Source organism: Malaclemys terrapin, chromosome 9 (assembly GCF_027887155.1).
Source record: "Malaclemys terrapin pileata isolate rMalTer1 chromosome 9, rMalTer1.hap1, whole genome shotgun sequence".
NCBI lineage: Eukaryota > Metazoa > Chordata > Testudines > Emydidae > Malaclemys > Malaclemys terrapin.
In genome coordinates this window covers 82258077-82280021 of record NC_071513.1, presented here as the reverse complement: position 1 = coordinate 82280021, position 21945 = coordinate 82258077, and the positions used below count along the sequence as shown (strand labels likewise).

At 42.6% G+C, this 21945-nt stretch overlaps 1 protein-coding gene across 3 annotated transcripts in view; it reads right to left on the bottom strand.

The window, feature by feature from the left end:
* The window catches only part of KCNAB1 (potassium voltage-gated channel subfamily A regulatory beta subunit 1), a 257521-nt gene that overhangs the window by 14227 nt on the left and 221349 nt on the right, over window positions 1–21945 (bottom strand). For all 3 annotated transcript variants that reach the window (XM_054040307.1, XM_054040309.1, XM_054040308.1), the window contains 3 exons: window positions 5348–5433; window positions 2248–2368; window positions 1263–1357 (listed from right to left, as the gene is read on the bottom strand). In XM_054040307.1, coding sequence (XP_053896282.1) covers window positions 1263–1357; window positions 2248–2368; window positions 5348–5433 — 302 coding nt within the window. The remainder of the gene's footprint in view (window positions 1–1262; window positions 1358–2247; window positions 2369–5347; window positions 5434–21945) is intronic.

The following is a 21945-nucleotide window of genomic DNA, read 5'->3' as shown; positions in this document are numbered from 1 at the left end:
TTTCTTGGCTAATAAACCTTTAGTTAGTTTATTATAGAATTGGCTACCAGCAGCATGTTTGGTGTAAGATCTAGGTTACCAATTGATTTGGAGTAAGTGACTAGTCTCTTGGGATTGGAACCAACCTAAATGTGATGTGATTTTTGGTGAAAGTAACCATTTTATCACAAAGTCCAGTTTGTCTGGGTGGCATGAGAAACTGGAGAGTCTAAGGGGACTGTCTGTGACTCCATGGTAAGACTGGTATTGTGATCCAGGAATTCACATTTGTCACTGGCTTGGTGAAATCTAATTATGGAACACACCAGCAGTTTGGGGTATCTGCCAGTTTTCTGACAGTCTGCCCTGAGATAGGCACTAAGGGTCATGAGCCACTCCAAACAGCCTAGCAGGCTGTCTTCCTCCTCTAGCAGAGGGGATGGACTATGCAACCTGGTGGGTCTTTTACATTTCTAATTTCTAGAGGTGTATTCTGAGTCTTCATGCAAAGCCTGAGTAACAGGGCTTTGTGCAGAGGAATTATGTGGGTCATGCTGAGGACAAAATCCTGCTGTCCTCCAACCTGTAATTATGGCCTGGTGCTCTCCTGCTGCTGGGTAACATTAGTGATAAAACCCTCTGAAATAAAGTTCTCTGTCTTGAATAAACATACATTTGAGAGCACAAACCATTACAATTCTTGCTTCAATTAGACAGCTGCAGAGCATTATTCTACTTCCTTTGGAGTCCTGGACATGGATTATCTGTTATGATCATGTAGGCGTAGCCTGCATAATCAAATTCCTTCAAACAGGAGAGTGATAGGGTAAGGCACAGGCATTGCCAGAATTGGGCTCCCCTATATTTTATATCTTTATGTCCAAGATGGTTTTCTAAGGCTCTGCTCTCAGAGGTTGGAAAACCCTGTTATCAGAATGAAGAAAAATAAAGAAGGCCAAATCAATCCTTAGTTGGTGTAAAGTGGTCTAGCTCTGACTTCAGTACATCTAGGTCAATTCACATCGGCAAGGATCTGGCCCAGAATACCCACATAAAGCTAATCAACAGGATCACAGTGGTGGATTAAACTGTGGCAGTGAAACTGAGAATTTCTTATAACACAGATTTTCACTCCTGCTGGACTATGGTTGCCAGAGAAACTGAGCTGACCTATCAACAGAGCTGGGTATAGGGGCAGCTTTATTAGAATGAATCAGTTTATCTTTCATTTCAAGCCTTCACAAAGGCAATGCACCCACTTCTCTTGAGCACAGGAGAAATACCTTCAGTGAAGCCCTGGAGCTTTCAGGAACCCCATTTCCATATTTCCCGGAGATGATCCCGCAGGCAAGTGGAGACCATGTCATTGCTCCAACCCCTACAAAGCAATCGGGTAAGGAAATTACAGTGAATTGGCAACATATTGGTACATCATAAATGTGACTGTCTGCAAAGAGAAATACCAAGTTTACTGCTTATTCCTATGATAGTTGTTAGTGATGTTCAGCCAGTGTAATGGTAACAACAGTCTCTTCCTGAACTAACCTGGACAAGGTTATTTCATATTTCCAAAAAGGCTGTGTGATCCCTCTTAGAGCAACTGGCACAGTCCTATTTGTGGCAGTGGCTTGCCTCATGCTGGCTCCTCCTCTTCCCAGTTTATTGAGGTATCCCAAACCTGTCCTTTGTCTTAGACGGCTCCTGTATCTCAGTGATGGGTGGGGAAGCCCCCTACCTCTCTTTGTTATGCTGTCCAACCCCTTTTTCTGCACTGCATCTGGCAGCTCCTCACGGAGTGCAGCTGCAGAAAAGATAGTCCTGCTGGTGCATTCTCCACAGGAGCAGAGGGGAGGATAAAATGCACCCTGGCCAATCTGTTCCTCTTCCAGCCCACTTTGTCTCCACCCCATCCCTGACCACAGATTCCACAGAGTGGCCTGGAGCCATTGAAGAGGCAGATTGTGCTGTGGAGGCAGATGCATTCCCTTCAGCACAGGAGAGATGAGATTAGTGTAGGGTGGCTCCCCTTTCTGCATAGATCTGGGGTACCATTTGGGCTTTAGAAATTAGCATCTCAAAGTAACAGATATCTACTTTTAGAGCTACACTGAGACAGTCTCTCTCTTTGGATTGCTAGGCAGATGTTTGTTTTCTGCCACACTTCTATTTAGCAGGGACATACAGGAAAGGATTCTGTATCCTTGCCATTAGCTTATCGTTTCCTCAAGAGTAAGAAATGAGAGAACAGAGCAAATCTCTAAACTTTACCTATTTTGTGGTACAATTCTGGCAGTTGAACCTCCACTTTCTCTCGCTGGAAAAGATGATATTCAGCCTGTTCACATACTGGTGGAATCATATTAAACTGTCTTGCTACAGAATAGGCTTCCTGTACAAAATCAATAGAATAAAATTAAGTATTAACAGAGACTATCTTTGTGTAATATAACAAATCAATCAACTAAGCATCCATAAAATCAGTGCATGTCCCAGACCTCTTTAGGTATAAAGAATCTGCTGCAAAGTAGATTCCCAAATTCTCATCAGATGCAATATATATATTCACGTTTCCCAAGCTTCTTTTCAAATAGCTTTTTAATGTTTTGTTTTCTGTATATTCAAACAAAGAAAAAAGCAACAAATTCTCAGGGCATTTTGGACTCCCATTATAGTCAATGGAAAGACTCATTAACTTCAGAGGTTCTTGGATCAAACCCTTACTGGTTAATAGTAATTCTAAGAATTAATTATTAAAAATACCCAGCAATTGTAGATTCTACTCACTTCACACCTGAACTAACCTGTAGATGTGTATAAGGTATGATGTCACTACAGTGAAATATAGGTGGCATGCTGACCATACACGCTCACATTGCTTTCATGATACTTAGCTCTGAAAGCCCACACACAGTTGTTCCTTTTTCTGTACAAGGTGAAATCAAAATTCCTCAGACTGTTGGATCTCCATCCCAGAAGTGCATTACATTTTCCACTGCTGCAATACCCAGCAGCCTTGGGTTGACTACAACCAACAAACAAACCATGTTTATAAAGGTGTTACAACTTGTCTACATTAGGAGCTAAGAAGTTTTAAACAGCAGTTAATTAACATGGGTTATCCACTGTGACTCTATGAGCCTCTCAATGCCCACTGGCAAAGGGTTCTCTGTCTGACTACAACTGTTACCATGCCTGACAAACTCATTACGCATAACACACTGTTGTCATATTTATCCAACGAGTATCTCATAAGATATCATATGAAAACTGGTGACTTTCTGGTGATTAATATTCTTTTATGATGTATGTACAGTTAGCATGTCAAGAGTTATGTAGGTGTGCTGGAGATATGCTACTAAAATATGTTTAGACCAAGCAATCCAAGCAAAGTTCATTAACAGATTTGTCCTAGACAAAGGAATGTATATTGGACAGTCCGCCAGGACAAAGCTTCGATATGCATCTGTGGTAAACAGAGTGATTGAGCTAACAGGGGAAGGAGGAAACAGCATGGCTTGATTACAAGCAAAAGATAATGGACATACATTTGCATCTAAGTGATCACACCAATGGGATGAAGGTCCCCGCTTGCTGAAGAACAAACAGGATGACCAGAGTCTGAACCCCAGGGGGCATCCTCACTCTGGGGACAAAACAATGATTTTGGGGAAATGTAAGGCAAAGCAAAAAGCCATCACTTAAGGGACAAAGAGGCCAGCACTTTCTGAAAGGTAGATCCCCATCCATGTGAGTTGAAGGTGCTGAGAACTGACGGTAAGTGAGAAATTGCCTGAGATCAGGATTGTAACCTGTTAAGTGTTAGACACTAGAAAGTGTTTTTATATTTGCTTTATTTTAAACCATTTTTGGTTTCTATTATCCTTAATTACTGTCATTTAAATCTCTGCTCTTTATTTATAAACTTCTTTTTGGTTTTACCATAAAATCATCTCAGTGCTGTATATTAAAGCTAACTTAACAGGCTGGTGTGTGCATTTTCTTTGGAGGCAGCAGACTTGGTCATTTCACTGAGTATCCAGTGACAGGGGCTGGATACTGCAGAGAGATGCTCTGGAGAACTTGGGAAGGGGGGTTCACTGTGAAGGTTTAGGTAAGGTGGAGTTCGCTGGTGAGGCAGACAAACTGGTGTGGCAGTGAATTGTCATTCAGTTTAAGCTCCAGCAAGGCTCTCCCTTGCTGAGGCAGAGGGGTAACACAGCAGCTTACCATTCTTGGCTCCCTGGGGAGATTGTCACAGCTATTATGTTTTAAAAGAGCCCAAAGCCTTTTTCTTATCCTAGACAAGGTCACCAGGATTGTGCTTTCACCAGTGCACAGACAGTGGATGCCTAGAGTATGTCTGAAAGAACCAAGCCCCTGTGGAATCTATTCTTTTCACTGTTTATTTTTCAAAGGGCTCCTCTACATTCGGTACTTACATTTGGGCACTAGCATAGCTGTACCCATACAAATGCCCAGTGTAGATGCGCAGCACTGGTGTCAAGTGGGGCTTGTGTCAGTGTGACTTATCCTGTTTGAGGGCCGAGTTGTATCTGTGCAGTGCATGTACACTGGTGTGCACTGGGGATAGCCACACCACTGCAAAAATCTCTGATGTAGTCAAGTCCAAAGTCACAGTAAACTTCAGGCTCAGACTTGAGCCAAATGATTTTATAATTTACTGATACATTATTGAGCTCCTGTTGATCTCCTGACTGATGCCCGGCTCATTCATCTTTTGGCCCTGGTTGATGAAGCAAGAACTCCTCAGAATTGAAAAACTGGCTTCAATGCCTGTGGGACTTAAACAGTCAGGACTCATATTCTACAGGTCTAACTTTTTTCATCACAATTACAGTGTCTTTTACTAGAAAAGTGGCTGCTTCTAGTCTTGAGATTTCTGGAATTGATAGTAATGCTGACAAATCTATTCAATATGGCTGTGTGGCCAGCTGACTGAGTTATCCCTGGAGAAACTCTCCCCAGTATTAGAATCATATTCAGTGCAACATCATCCCCTGGCACTCAGATGGGACACATTCACAGATACTATTGTTGGGGAAGTTTATTGAAGCATCCAGGACTACTGAGCCCGTCCGGAGAACTCCAACAGGAGTTGTGAAATAAAGTTCAGTAAAAACAGGTCAGGCCACCTTAATCCACCTAAAAGTGGGTCTACACAACAACTGTAACTGGTTTGAAAATTGGTTTAGCTGAACAGATTTTAAAACCAGTTCAAAAACTTTCCCAGCATAGACAGGTGCTTATTGTTCAACCTTTGCATTGCATTTTGGCAAATTCTGCAGCCCTGAATGTGATGTAGAGTACGTAACAGAAATTGGTGATACTTTTTTAAAAGCTACATTACCATGATCTCCATAGCACTCCAGCGTGAGGTTCCCCAGTACATTGCCATCCCCTGGTTTATCACATGTGTCATTGCTCGGACAATTTCTGAATAAGAAGAAAAAGATGAGATCTCTATGACATTTCATATTAATCCATCTATTTACCACCCAAATTACAACAATATTTACAAACAATTGTAAATAACCGAGCACATGATGGTTTACACTTGCAAGTACATTATATAGAGATCACTAAATAAATACCAGCCTAAAACAGGATGTTAATATTGCCCATCATTAATGTTTGCTTTTTTAGTACATGCACTCAACTTTACAGGTGAGTCAGGCCAAAACTACGAGGCTTGTTTTCAGATTTCAAACTCAACAATTCTAGGTGTTTGGAACTGATATGTTAGAACTTGATTTGGATACATTTTTAATAATGTAAATTGGGTGTAACCACTAAAGACATGGAGTTCCAGTTATAGAAGATATGCATGAGATAAGAAATAAGGCCTGAGTTCAGGCTACTATAGTAATAGGTGGCAGCTGCCAAGTTAGCAGCTAGATCCAGGTTGAGGTTGTGAATCTCCCAAGGCTGGATGATGTCCAGATGGAGGGATTTTCCCTGGGCCCACCCACCTTTACTGTAAATATGTAGCTATGAATAGTTCATAATGGGCTAAGCAGTTTTGGTCAATGATCAACACGAAACTAAAACCAACCCTAAAATAATAGCTTTGTAGCCTATGTAATAATATATTCCATCTTCAAACACCCTTCTTTGCATCTTTTTTCCTGTTTGTGGATGAAGTCGCATGACGTGCACATTTTAGGAGAATTACCATGGTGAATAATGAATGTAAATTTTCGTATTAAACGAAGTATGCTCATGCTTATTCATGACATTATTTTTCTAAAATTTAAGACCACAAGAGGGCAGCGTTGTAGAAAAGGTTTGGGGAATGTAATGACTAAAAACCTCTGCTAAAAACTTAAATTCAAAAGATTTTTTTAAATTTAATTTTACAAAACACAAGTGTACACTCTGTCTTCTTGCTTTTTACTAAGATTGTTAAGATGCCAGTGATGAAATATAAAGCTGGTTAATCAGATTGTTGGTTATATCAGTACACCTGTTTTTTTGGTCATCCATTTACACCTCACGGTGTATCAGTGAAAGTATTAGATTATACCTCCTTCCTCTTCCCCCTTCTGCTCCCCTCCCCCCAAATACTACAATCTTTATCAGTTGTATGTGCAACTATGGAAGAGGTGATTTTTTATCATTAATAACGTAATTTAGCACTTATATAGTACTTTGTCTTCCATAGACTTCAAAGACCTTTCCAAATACAGGTAGGCATTTTTCTCTCATTTACTGATGGAGTAAGTGAGGTGCAGAAGGTTTAACTAACCTGTCCATAGTCACAAAGAGAGTCAGCGATAGCCCCAGGAACAGAACTTGGATATCCTGACTCCTGAGTTCCTTGCTCAGTCCATTAGATCAGAATGCCTCAACCAGGGGTGTGACCCAGAAGTGGATGTCCACAAGTTGCCAAATGGATTTCACTTCACTGGTTGAGAAAGGGGCAAAATCTCTGGGTCTAACCAATGGAAGCTGTGGAGTGCTCAGCACTTTTTTAAAAAAATAAGGTCACTTATTTAGGGATGCCTAAACTTAGAGTATGTCTATACTGCAAACAAAGATGTGTTCTTAACTCGGAGTAGCTAACCAGCATTAGCTAACTTGGGTTACAATAGCAGTGAAGACATGGCAACGTGGCTTTTAACTTAGGTTAGCAGCTTGATTTCAACTTCAGGATGCCCTATAGGCTTGAACTCGAGCTGCTAACCTGAGTTAAAAGCCACGTTGCCATGTCTTCACTGCTATTTTAACCTCAGTTACCTACCACAGGTTAGCTAATCTGAGTTAAGAACACAACTGTTTTGCAGTGTAGACATACTCTGAGGCCTGGTCCACACTAACCCCCCATTTCGAACTAAGGTATGCAAATTCAGCTATGTTAATAACGTAGCTGAATTCGAAGTACCTTAGTTCGAACTTACCACGGGTCCAGACGCGGCAGGCAGGCTCACCCGTCGATGCCGCGTACTCCTCTGGCCGAGCTGGAGTACCGGCGTCGACAGCGAGCACTTCCGGGATCAATCCGGGATCGATTTATCGCGTCTAGACAAGATGCGATAAATCGATCCCAGAAGATCGATTGCTTACCGCCGGACCCGGAGGTAAGTGTAGACCTACCCTTTGACACAACTGGTTTTCTAAAATCTTGGCCTATTAATTTTAGGATGCCCAAAGCATGCTAGGTACATTAGAAATGAACAAATTCCCTGTCCCAATAATCTGGACAATGAGCAGGAAGACAGTTATGTAATGGGGTGCAAATAAGCAAAACTCAGCAAGTGTTCATGTTTAGCATGAATCTTGTGGTTCCAATTTTTGTGTTTGGTAAGTTAGGGGACTCGATGTTTTTTCCATGATATATAGAGTTATGTATGCATATACCACAACCTGGTTTAGTTTGCAGTTGTTAAGTTGAAAGTGGCTGCTGATTTTCATTCTAATAAAGGGAAAGAAATGGAGAAAGATGGAGAAAGCTGGGGTGTGCAACATTAACATTTCTAGACGCCTAGCGCGAGATCCTTGCTGGTGTAAATCATCTGTGTAGCTCCAGTGATTTAATGTAGCTATGCCAATTGACACTAGCTGAGACTCTGGTCCCTAAGTTTATAACTACCTATGTAATCATACTGTATAATTAACTTCCATAGGATTGGGGAGCCAAAAGATTAACAGAATTCCAAAGCTTTTTTCTTTTTTATTGTGCTAGGGGGAATAAACTGAAATTGATAGGCTGAGAGAATAAAGGATGATTGCACTAGAGTTCTAAATGTTCCAGAATACTTGTACCCAAGAATCTTTCACTGGTGCTTAATTTTATAACTCCAATTTTTAATAAGCTATTGTTACTTCTGGAAATAAAAACACAAAATATCCTCTTTCATGAATATACTTTGTATTGAACATGAAGATTCACAACAATTAGCAGTGTGAATTAGTAGCGGACACTTGAATACGGTTCATCCCACATATCTATCTATCTTTGACAACAACTTTGTAACTTGAAAACCAGTGTCTTCCCTCCAATACTTTACTTTAAAAGTGGAAAGTGATATGGGAAATATGGTAATTTTTTTCTGTCTTAATGCTCTGGATTCTCAAAAAGTGCATTGAGCACCATGTTTTTCCACTGAATTTCATGAGATCCTAGGGTTGGTAAAAATAGGTTATTCAGATTCACTGAATTGGATGTCTCCTAGTCTGCCCCTGCATTGGGAAATCCAGCATAGAGAACCATATCAGGTGCCCATGACTCACCACATCAGGAAATACAATTAAGAGAATCACATCAAATGCCTCCAGTTCACTGACTACAATATATTCATTCAGAAATTCTCCTTCTTGTGGAGCATAAAGTGCACGTCAGATCATGAATGGATCCATCCATCCAATTCATCCGTTTCCTGAGATCTCGGTCTCCTGCCAATGTTGTGGCCTGATCTATATTAAGGTTGAGGTGGATGTCATAGGAAGCCACAACATCCCTCAAGGGTGTGTGAGGCCATCAATGAGGTCTTCTCCATCCAACTTTTGTTGGCTCAAACACATAAAGCTGGTATGGCCTCTGGCATATAGAGCAGATGGCCAAGCCACCTGAGCTGGTGTTGAATCACTTAAGAAGACATTGGAGGCTGGCTGATCTGACACCTGATCCTCATTCATAACATGATGAAACCATCATATGCCTTTAATATGTCATTGTTGTTTCATGCTGAAAGCATCCTGCTGGCATAGTTGTATCTCTGTGGTTGCCCAGGTTTTAGAGCCATACAGAAGGCCAGAAGCAACTGCTGCCTCACAGATATGCATTTTAGTCCAAGTTGATTTGTGGTTTTGATGCCACAGAGGCTTCCAAAGAGTAGGCATAACATCCATAGCTGGTGGAATCAATGCTTCATGTCTGAAAGGCAACCTCTCTCTTGGCGACAACAGAGCCAAGATACTCAAGTGAGTCAGCAAATTCAACTTTTTGTCCATCAATTACGATGGGTAGGAGTAGAGGTCCATCAGCCACTTTCACCAGTTTGGTCTTCTTCCAGTTGATTTGAAGATCAAGCTTATTTGCTTCATCTATCAATATATTCAGAGCATTAATGAGATTAATTCCTGAGGATGTGAATATAGCCATGTCATCTGCATATTCCAGGTCTGTTATGTAAAGATCATGCGTACCACCTCCAGTATGCAGCTAGAGATGGGCTTCCATTATTTGGTCTATAACAGTGTTGAACAGATCTGGGGCAGCCATGCACCCTTGACAGACACCGCTGTTGTACTCAAACTAATTGGACACCCTAATACGTCAGTGGATACAGCTCTTATTTTGGTGGTGCATTTCTATGAGAAGGTTGAGGAGCTCGCCAGGCACAACAGCTTACAGGCAAAGACAAAGTGAATGACGATCAACAAAGTCAAAGGCAGATTTTAAATCAATAAAGGCTATATAACCTCATCCTCCCTACACCAAAACTCTTGGACTTTTTCAATAATTTGTCCAATGGTAAAAATCTGCTACATGGTTGATTGGCTGGGCATAAACCCAGCTTGATGTAGATGGCATAGATTCCTTATGGTGGTCTTAACACGCTCAAGAAGAACCAGCATGAACAGTTTGCTTGGAATGGAAAGCAACGTGATGCCACAGTGATTAGAGCACACCAGAGCATTACCTTTCCTTTTCAAAATGAGAGAATAATTCCACGGTGCCAGTACTGGGTAGTTTCTCATGAATCCATACTTTGTTGATAACATGGATCAGCCACTCCAAGATAGAAACCTTGCCGTGCTTGACCAGCTTGGCAGCTGTACCACAAATATTGATAGCATGGCTGTTCTTGAGCTTGCAGGCTGCACTTCGAAGCTCCTCTACTGTGACATCTGCTACATCACATGGGGTGGGGCAATATATTCAATCAGGGTGAAATTCACCCCAGTGCAGAAGGCCAGCACAAGACCTGTGGATCACTTAAAGAATTAAGTAGGATTTAAGTAGTGTTTAGGCCTTCTACTGACCATTCAGTGTTTTGGCTTTTTTAAAGCATCAGCTCCTGGAGTCAAGTGATGGTGTGGGAATCACAGCTTTCACTAAAAGAAAAAAAGTGAAATTTCTGGCTTTCCTGGTTGCATAGAAAAGCCCCCGGACACTGAATCAGTGCTCACCACATGTATTGATAACTTGGTTTCCCAGTGTCATGGGGTATGGCTACAATGCAATTAAACACCCATGCCAGTTGACTCAGGCTCATGGGAAACCAAATTTGTCCTGTCTCCATTCTTGCTCTGTCCCAGTGCAGGCCCACAGGAGGTTGGTTATTTTCATGATTAATCATCATGATAAAATCACACTCCTGGCCACCTTTAATAATGCTACGTCTATTGCTGAGCTTTGGCACAGCGGCCTTTCTGGATGGAATATATCATTCATTCAGAATCACTATTGTTAATTTAGCAACAAACAAAGGCAAATTTAGTCCTTGGGCTCATATATTCAGAACTGTGTGTGTATGCAAAAATGAGCAGTTGGACACACAGCCAACAGGTACCATGACTGCTCCCTGAGGGTGAAATTCACCACTGCACAGAGGACCCTCACATAGCCTAACACCACTTTGTTCTCACTTAGGCCTTAGTTTGAACTGAGATGTTTATGCATTCACATGACTCCGGGAGCTGGGGCTTTAAAAACACACCAAATATCAAGAGACTCACACTGCACAGTATCCTGCAGGATGTCTGACAACTTTAATCTTAATCCTCTGTAGCACAAGACCCAGTAATTAACCCCTTTCCTTGCTTATCTATAAACTTAATGCTGCATTAAACTTCTTTCCAGAAACCCAATTCAGCCAACATCATCTCAGTATTAAAAAAGAAATAAACCCATTATGTGGAAAAAATGTATCCTAATGATTGATTTTTTACTCACTCTGATAGCATATCCTTTAAAAGATACCTGACAAAAATAAGCCAGATGAGGTCTGAGAAGCATAAGAAACTGTCCCTAATATTTAGTAGCATATTATCTGTAAAGCACAGGGTGTCTTGCAACCAGCAGGAGCTGTCTTTTTCAAGGAACAAAGTTGCAAGAAACTGATTGGAGTTTAAATCTATGTGATGAATTTTTGACCTATTAAATTGCAGTCAAGTTATTATGGAATCATAGCTATTGATCATTTAGATGGATTGAGAAAGCCTGGTGTGTGGCATCTTATTAAATTATGCACTACATTTGTAGCTGCATCTATAACTGTCTAGAGTATCAGTTCCTGAAGACATATATCCTTTTATATCACAAGCATTCTCATCCTCTTTGTAAAGGGATCAAGCAAAGAAGCCTGGCAGAGGGTAGATTACTGTGAAAATCTTGGAGTTTTTTATGAGATTTCTTCTGCAGGTAGTGAGAAGCAGATAAACATAAAGTCTCCATCTATACTCCTAGAAGAAATCTCACCAAACTAGAAATTATCCCTCTTGCCATGCTTCTGTTTCTGTATATTTTATATACAGCTTATTTTTTCATTGGTAGCTTGTTACATTTTATTTTGATTAGACTCTTTTTTTTCCCCCTTAGAAGGGAAGGATGCAGAAGATCCTGCAGTCATTTTTTTTCATTTGGACACAGCCACACTGTATTTCACCCACGTTAAAGGCCTAATTAAATTTGTGAGCATACTCTGATCCAATAAAGAGCATGATGAACAGGTAACTAACATGGCACTGAATGGTGAAAAAATTCTGAGTATGTTCAAACAGTGGGTTACATGATAAATAGTCATTCAAAGAGTGCCTACTTTTTAATGATGGCTTTGTTTATTCTTTATTGCAGTAATATCTTCTTGGAAGTTTGAATATAACATTTTCTAACCTTTGTCTCCTACCCTCTTTGGTGAATGATGATTTTTATTACCCCTAGCCTTGAAAAACTAGAACACAAGCCAGTATGGCAAAGTGTACATCTTGTCTAACAAATGCAACCTTAGTGATGTTTCAATAGTTCTGGGAAGAGGCTTGTGAATAGGGAATAGGTCTTTTGCTCCCTCTGTTAGCTAGCTGGCTCCCTGCACAGGGGAACATAAATATGTCAGGGTCCTACAGAAACAGTAGCTATCAGGTTTGGGGGTGGAAGTTGTTGATCGACTGTAAATAAATTATTATTTAGAATCTGTAACACAATTCCCTCCAGACTGTAACAATTTTGAAGTTGATTAAAATTGTTTCCTATGGGTCAAATCCTGGTGCCCGTGTCTCTGCTACCACAGATGTTAGAAATGTTTGTGAACTGCTGTGACATCTCAGATGAAAGGCTGAATGGAAGTGCTTATTGTTTTTGTTATTAATTTATTACATTACTGTTATTATTAAGCAAAATTTGGCCCAAGATGAGCAGTATTTTATAATAGGTGTGTGTGGCAGGAGATGAAATTAAGACAAAAATAATTATTTTATAATTAACTGCAATAATTTACTTTATTCTACTACTTAGAGTATAAAAACAAGCCCCCAATATTTATACCACAAATAACAACATTTCCTCCCCTTTTGTACATAAATGCTGTTGTGTACACAGCACACAAACAATTGCTATACGTTTTGGAATCCATGTTATTAATCTGTGAATCCTGTGATGTATTAGAAATAAAGTATTGTTAGCATGTGCTTTGCAGAATATTTTAATCTAGCTAGCACCTAAAGAGTTAGTCCTGATCCCACCATTGACAATGTGTGCAGATCCCCATTGACTTCAATAGGGCTCTCTATTATAGGTGCAGCAATCCCCTTGTGCATTGTCAAATGTTGGGCCAGGGCCTTCCTCCTCAGAATGAACAGACATGGGTTAACCTGGAACTCATGTGAGCTGCTATTTTCCAGTTGACTAGAGGTGACTAGGCTTCAACAGTGAATGTTGTTTATCTGCTTGCACCTGTATTCTTATTAAGGTGCATTCTCAGCTTCAGAGAAGAATGCGGGCTGCTAAGCTGGTTAGGCTGCTGTTTTGATCTTACACTCTGGGAATCTCTCTTTCTCTGCTGAACACAAACGTACTGCTAAGAAATTCCAAGTGTGTGCCTTTTGATTCTTCTACACCTAACAGCAGCTCTTATAAGTAACACTCTGGTACAGGTGGGCTGTCACATCTGAGCTAAATTCATAGTTAATTCCAATTCCATGAAGCTTTACCTTGCACAGTAGAGAGCAATAACTCATTCCAAAGCCACAGACCATGGCTGCAGACTAACAGCAACATAACATAACTTCCCACTTGATAACCCTGAACAAAAGTGATTTATTTTTAGCTAGAAAAAGATTCTTAAAAGCTCCCCTTTCTAGAACCACTGCTACAAAAACTGTGTTTAAAAATCCCATGACATGAAGGGTATAATAAGTATAAAAACCATGTAGTCTTCTTTTGTGTCTTATTAATCACAGGGAATGTCCTCCCCCCTGCCTGTCTCTCTGAGACATGAAAGAAGAGGAGTGGTCCCCATTATATTTTTCTTCCTAAGGCTTAGATCCATCCTCCTTCTGTCTGAACAGGGAGGACATATTCCACACACTGATCATCTCACTCATGTGAGGAAGCAGGGCTCAGCTACTTCTATGGAACCAACCCTCTCCATGGGTCTCAGGTCCACACAGGGCTAAAGGGTGAAGACTAGGCCGGCAGGGGAGAGAAGTGATTGGCCATTGGCAGGGCAGATGTACACTGTTCCCACTTCAGCTCCATGGATATACCTGTGGGTTGCATTCTATCACCTTTTCGGGAGAGCACCCCTTTTCATGGAGGCAGCCACAGATGTTGAAATCCCTAGTAGCATGGCTCCAATGGAGGTGGGGGCTTCAAGGAGGCAGAACTAGTGCAGAGGCAAAGCACTTCCACATAAATTGGCCCAAGCCTCCTGCAAATCCTCATGTGCTGTAGACTGGCCCTGCAGCCTAAACCTCACCCTCCTGGCCCCCTTCAATGGAATGACAGAGAATGAACTCTGCAAAGGGATCCTTGGCGGGATTGCCTCTTTCAGGGCACCTCCCACAGGTTCTGCCACAGAGGATGAGCTGCCTCCATGGAAATCAGAAATATTTTATTTTAAAAAAAGAAATGAAATGAAGATTCCAAAATTGGCTCTGTAGGTTGTTTTTAATTATTTAATTAATTATTTGATTTCAATGTAAAGAGCTAGTGCATTCTTTAGATTGGTTATTGCTGCTTAAAACTGTGAACTGTTAAATCCCCATGTTAGAACATCCATAACGGAAGTGCTGGTCTCCTAAAAGGCATCTTGGTTAAAAGTACACACTCTAGAATTACAAGATAATAAACCAAACCTGATTAATGATGCATGGAGCTTCAAGAATGCAATATACCCACCCAGAAGCCTCAATACTTGTTTTTGTCATCAAGGAATTGTTTCTTTTTCAAAAGGAATTATTATAATAATAATTTTAAAAAAGGAAAATCATTTTACAAAAGAGAAAAAAATTATCTCTGACAAGGAGTCTTGGACTTGTACTGAACTTTACTAAATTTTGGAGTGTTCACATTCAGTGTGCAACATCAGACCACTAGATAGACAATTCTGAGCTGCAAATTCAGATCCAGATCTTGACTTGGGGTTTTGGCCAGGGCCTGTCTCTACTTATTTAGAGATTTCTAGGTTCTTGTAAAAGATCATGCTATTTTTTTTTATTCTGCCACAGAGTACTTGTCATTACCAAGCTCCTGAGATTTTAACTGGGAACCCAGAGCCAATCAGAGAGGCTGCCTAAACTGAACATAGTAGTCTCTGCATTTGTACAGATGACTCACAGAAATGAGGAACCTACCGGACACTGTCTGCACTAGCAAACTCAGTAGCCGTAATTCACATGGCACATGGCCTATCCCTACTTCATGCTTTTTAGGGGGAGTGAGAGAGAGAAAGAAGGAGAGAGAAGGAGGGAGGGAGGGAAGTTGGGAAAGGTAAAAGAGGACCTGGCACTTTGGAGAGTCACCAAGGATGTGGGAAATGGAACAATGACAACATTGGGAGTTGAGAGGAAGTGAAATAAGGGGATTAGTTCTTAAGTGAACTATTTGAGCCTTTCATAAATAAATGTGGGTTGAATACTGCACCTGATATGGAATTACTTTCATTATAAAAATGTTCTAGTATTTGCTTAGGGCAGTGGTTCTCAACCAGGGGTACACAGAGGTCTTCCAGGGGGTACATCAACTCATCTATATATTTGTCTAGTTTTAAAACAGGCTACATAAAAAGCACTACCCAAGTCAGTACAAACTAAAATTTTATACAGACAATGACTTGTTGATACTGCTTTATATATTATACACTGAAATGTAAGTACAATATTTCTATTCCAATTGATTTATTTTATAATTATATAGTAAAAATGAGAAAGTCAGCAATAGCGTGCTGTGACACTTCTGTATTTTTACAGTCTGATTTTGTAAGCAAGTAGTTTTTAAGTGAGGTGAAACTTGGGGGTAGGCAAGACAAATCTGACTTTCAAAAGGGGTACAGTCGTCTGAAAAGGTTGAGAGCCACTGGGTTAGGGTACAGAAAAATGACTTTTTAATAATAGTAACCATGAGTCTCAGCTTTTTAGATTAGCAGAGTTTTGTCTGTCTCCTTGGAGACTACAATCTGCACCAACTGATTTTCTGAATGTAAATTAATTAGTCTTCTGATAAAAATTTAAGACTCAGTTATCCAATGCCTAACATAAGAATTTAAAGTGATTTGATACACCTTAGAACTTTTGGGAGCAATCCAGCTTTGGCAGAGGGTGGACTAGATGACTCAGAGGTTTTTTCCTCTTTAATTTGCTTGATTCAATAAGAAACTCTGGAGTGCTCCAAAGGTTCAAACCTGTTCTCAGTCACAGGTAAACTGAATTAGATTATCTTAAACCAATCTAGGGCGGCAAGGACCTGGGTGGAAGCTGTAACCATGAAGTCCAAATGATGACAGTTTGGTGAGTGCGCAGAGGCCAGCCACACTTGAAAGGGTCTGAGGTGCAGTCTCGCATGCTGTATCACGTTTGTGCATGAGGCCATATGAGCCAATAGTCTGAGGCAGAAATGGCTTGTTGTGATGGGGCGGGCCTTGATCTGCGATATCAGAGATGACATTACCTGAAAGCAAGCCTCTCGGAGGAAGGCTCAGGCCCAGGTGGAATCAAATACTGTACCAGTGAACTCTATCCTCTGAACGGGGATGAGTGTTGACTTCTGCTTGTTTATCAGCAGGCCCAGTGCTTGGAAAGTAGCTTAGACCAGGTGGAGGCCGGCCCTCACCTGGGCCTTGGACCATCCAGTCGTCGAGGTAAGGGAACACTTGCACTCCTCATCTTCTGAGGAAGGCTGCCATCACTGCCATGCATTTCATGAATACCTGAGGGGCTGCCGACAGGCCAAAGGGGAGGATGGTGAACTGGTAATGGGTTTGGTTCATGACAAAACTGAGAAATCTTCTATGGCCCCAAAATATGGAGATATGAAAATAGGCATCTTTTAAGTCGAGGGTGACATACCAGTCCCCTGAATCCAGGAAGGGAATAACAGAGGCTAGGGAGACCATGTGGAACTTAAGTTTCTTGAGATAACTGTTAAGGAAACACAGGTCTAGGACGGGTCTGAGACCCCTGCTTGGCCTTCAGGATTAGGAAATAAAGGGAGTAAAACCCTTTCCATCTCAAGCTCTGAGGTACCTCCTCCATGGCCCCTACCTGGAAGAGTGCTTGCGCCTCCTGGTCTAAAAGTGGCTTATGAGAAGGGTCCCTGAAGAGGGACGGGGAAGAGGGATGGGAGGGAGGGAGGGATGGAAATAAACTGGAGAGTGTAATCTTCCTCCACTGTACTCAGTACCTAGCGGTCTGAGGTGATCATAGAATATCAGGGTTGGATGGGACCTCAGGAGGTCATCTAGTCCAACCCCCTGCTCAAAGCAGGACCAATTCCCAACTAAATCATCCCAGCCAGGGCTTTGTCAAGCCTGACCTTAAAAACCTCTAAGGAAGGAGATTCCACCACCTCCCTAGGTAACCCATTCCAGTGCTTCACCACCCTCCTAGTGAAAAAGTTTTCCCTAATATCCAACCTAAACCTCCCTCACTGCAACTTGAGACCATTACTCCTTGTTCTGTCATCTGGTACCACTGAGAACAGTCTAGATCCATCTTCTTTGGAACCCCCTTTCAGGTAGTTGAAAGCAGCTATCAAATCCCCCCCTCATTCTTCTCTTCTGCAGACTAAACAATCCCAGTTCCCTCAGCCTCTCCTCATAAAAGTCATGTGTTCCAGCCCCCTAATCAGTTTTGTTGCCCTCCGCTGGACTCTTTCCAATTTTTCCACATCCTTCTTGTAGTGTGGGGCCCAAAACTGGACACAGTACTCCAGATGAGGCCTCACCAATGTCGAATGGAGGGGAATGATCACGTCCCTCAATCTGCTGGCAATGCCCCTATTTATACAGCCCAAAATGCCGTTAGCCTTCTTGGCAACAAGGGGCGCACTGTTGACTCATATTCAGCTTCTCGTCCACTGTAACCCCTAGGTCCTTTTCTGCAGAACTGCTGCCTACCCATTCGGTCCCTAGTCTGTAGCAGTGAAACAGATTCTTCCGTCCTAAGTGCAGGACTCTGCACTTGTCCTTGTTGAACCTCATCAGGTTTCTTTTGGACCAATCCTCTAATTTGTCTAGGTCCCTCTGTATCCTATCCCTACCCTCCAGCGTATGCACCACTCCTCCCAGTTTAGTGTGAGGGACCATGTTGCGCTGAAGCGGGAGAAACGGTCTGAAAACCAAAGGGGGCAGGATCCAGTGCAGGAACTGGTATAATGCCCTCAGGCACTCCATTGAAAGTTCTGCTTGGAGCTTCCGAAGTATCTTTGAGGGCCCAGTAGCTGAAGCAGGTGGGAGCAGTTGTCTGGGTTTATAGCTCCTTTTTGCTTCTTAAACAAGTCCTAGCACAGTGGTGGAGCTGAGAAGCGGACCGGTTGATGAAGCCTGAAGTGTTTCATCGAAGACACCAAGCAGAGAGACCCAGGGACTTGAGGGTGGCTCTAGAATCCTTCAGGCTGTGAAACTTCGCATCCATTTGTTCAGAGAAGAGTGAAGTACCTTCAAATAGAAGGTCCTGGATGGACTGTGGACCTCAGTTGGCAGAGGTGTGGATTGGAGCCAAGAATATCTGCACATGACCACTGTAGACACCATGAATCTAGCTGCCAAATCTGCCACATCCAGGGTAGCCTGTAGGGAGACCCTGGCCACAGATTTCCCTTTGTCCACCAGTGCATAGAACTCCTGTCTTGACTACTGGGGAACAGAGTCCTTCAACATCAAATCCCAAACATTAAAATTGTATCTCCCCAGCAAGGCCTGTTGGTTGGAGATGCAGAGTGGTAGACACCCTGTAGAATAAACCTTTCTGCCAAAAAGGTCTAGTCTCTTGGCATCCTTTGATTTAGTGGTCACTCCTTGCTAACCCTGTCTGTCCCTCATACTGGCCTCAGAGACCACTAAGGACCCCGGATGGGGGTGGGAGTACAAGTACCGACAGCCTTCAGCGGGAACAAAGTGCTTCTTTTCCACCCTTTTTGTGATAGGAGGCAGGGAAGATGGGGTTTGCCACAGGGCTTTAAACAGTCTTATATGGCCTCATTGAGAGGGAGGGTCACTTTTGAAGGGTCCGCAGTGGTCAAAATATCGACCAGGCTGTGGGAGGATTCTTTGACTACCTCCACTTCCAGCCCAAGTTTCAAGGCCACTCTTTTCAACAGCTCCTGGTGAGCTGCGAAGTCATTGTGAGGGGGGATACGCACGCCCCAGACACTGCCTCATCCACGGAAGAAGAAGAGGAGGCCTGCACCGGCAGGGGGTCCTCCTCTTCTCCTTCTGCCCGACCAGGTCCATAGAGCTAGGTCCTAAGGCTCAATACAGGAGTGCAGATTGGGTGCCGGTCATAGGGATAGGGCCTCTCTTCTTTCTGAGACTACGGAGTACGAGCATCTCGAAGCGGGCCCTTGTATCGGGGAATCCCTCATGCATTCCAAAATGGTCATTGCATCTGCATAGGCCAGTGCCCACTGTGCCAAGTACTCAGTGGTACCCCTGCGCTTGGATCCACCAACTGGGGAGTAGGGCTGCTTGGGGGGAAACTGGCAACTGTTCCTCAAGTGGGAATACAACCCCACTCCTGAGTCTGACAATGGGCCATCCTCCGGAGACCTTGGAGGGGCAGTACCCATCTGTGCCAGGGAACACTGCCAAGGTGGGAAGACTTGCGTAGAGGCGAGCAGGGTTGGTTTCCCTCTAGATGGTACCAAGGAGGCTGGTACTGAACAGGAGTCCGAGACCACATGCTCCCTTCTGCTCCCCAGCACCACTGCTGCCATCTCTTGTACTGCTGGCGGTGGCTACTGATAGAACCAGCAGCTCTCTGGCCACAATGAACACCTCCAAGGTTAATGGTACCGTGATCCTGCTGGTGCCACATTGCCCCTCTGGTGCTGAGGGATGGTCCAGGACTTGACTCCAAGGAGCCTGCATACAAGGTGGAGTCGGCGGTGTCACTCTCGGAGCAGGGGTAGAGGAGTGACCAGACTCAGGTCGCCCTCCCCTGCCTTCCCTGTGCTTGGCTCTCTTCAGAGTTGGGAAATATCCCCTCTTGGCCAGCTGCTTCTCATGTTTCTTCTTTAGCTCCAGTGAAGGAGAATGGTGCTGAGAGACTCTCATAGTGGGAGGAACATGCCACACCGATGCTGAGCTACTGGGTGCCGAGTCGAGCCAGCTCAGCGCCGATGAGGGCTGGAGCGTTGCCTCCGTCGGGGGGGACATCAAACTGGCCTCCCTGTCCTTCTTTGTATGGGGCTTGAAGTCCCGACAGATCTGGCAGTAGTCCTTGATATGAATCTCTCCCAGGCACTTCAGACAACTGGAGTGTGGGTCACTCACAGGCATGGACTTGTGCAGGAGGCACAGGACTTGAAATCTGGGGACTGAGGCATACCCTGGCATCGGTAGCAAATGAAACTCCATTACCAGGGCGAGACGCACCGGCTAGTTATATACAACTGATCTACAACAGTCCAAGCAAGGAGGATTTTAACTCAGGATTTCTGATAACTGTTTCCAGTCAATCTGGAAATACCCCAGGAATGGCCTCCTCCAGTATTTTGGCAGTTCTGGTTAAGGAAGAGGGTAGGGAGGAAAAAAGTTAAAATTTCAGAACTTTTAGGTTGAGTCCTATACTATTAATACAGGAGGTCGATACTTATTCCTAAACCAGTTTGCCTGGCCCTAGTTCAAGTATTCAGCATACTGGAGTTGGATTTCTGGTTTTTTTGGATGGACAGGCTGAGGGAGTAATTCAATAGTTTTAAAGCAATTATTATTTACCATTTATTGACAGATAAAATTGCCTACATGTTTGGCCACCCACAAATGGTTACTCACATGTAAGTTCCTGACATTTTGGCCACTGGTACTGTAAACAATGAATGCCTTACGATTACTGAATTTACCTCACAGCCTGATGGTATGCACACACTCTTTTACAGTCTATAAACCACTTTCCACTGGAACCAAAGTAGCACCCTAGGAAAACAACTGCAGCTTTAATGAAAAGAACACGAACTGAAGAATGCACATGGAACTTTGAAACTACGGACTTCCTTCAAAAAACTAGTGTGTCCTTACCATTTAATTCTATCTGCGTATCATGCCATTCTCTGGAATCCTATATAACTGTGCATGTTAGAAGGAATTTCTTCTCTCTGCTGTGACTGGGTAACTATTTATTTCAAATGTTATTTAAAATGTTTCAAAAGTGAGCAAGCAATGGATAATTTTATTTACTTGTGGTACTAACATTGAGAATATTGGGGAAAACATGAATAAATAAGGAATAGGAATCAGGAATGACTGTGGGTTTATATTTTTTCCCCAAGGAAGTTTAACATGCATTGTGCATGCCAGATATTGCAGAACTGACAGATGGCTCAACAGATGCTGTGGGATAGAAGAAGCTTACTAGATGAACCATTAAAAAAAAAAAGTACATGAAAAGAGTAAACACCACACCATTCATAGTCAAATCCCTCTCTCAAGCCTCCCTTCTCCAGAAATCTTGCCTGATACCCTAGGGTTGTAGAATGCTGTAGAGGAACTATAATTCTGCTGATGAGAATATTGCAGATTGTCTTTAATGATTCAAGTGGAATCATTTACTTTTCTATCTATAGATGTATACAAGCTGTCATTAGAGCCAAAGAAGGGGTTGTGAAAACATTCTGGTGCACACTATGCTAGCAATCCTTCCTACGCAGTTAATCTGTTCTATGGTGTAGATGTATCCATCTAGAGAATGAACTTGTAGGTTCAGGAAGGAATTCCCTCCACTCCATGCAAGACACTGCACAATTGGCCTACTGCATTCCATGAAATAACTTTGGATCCACTGAGGGCAGCA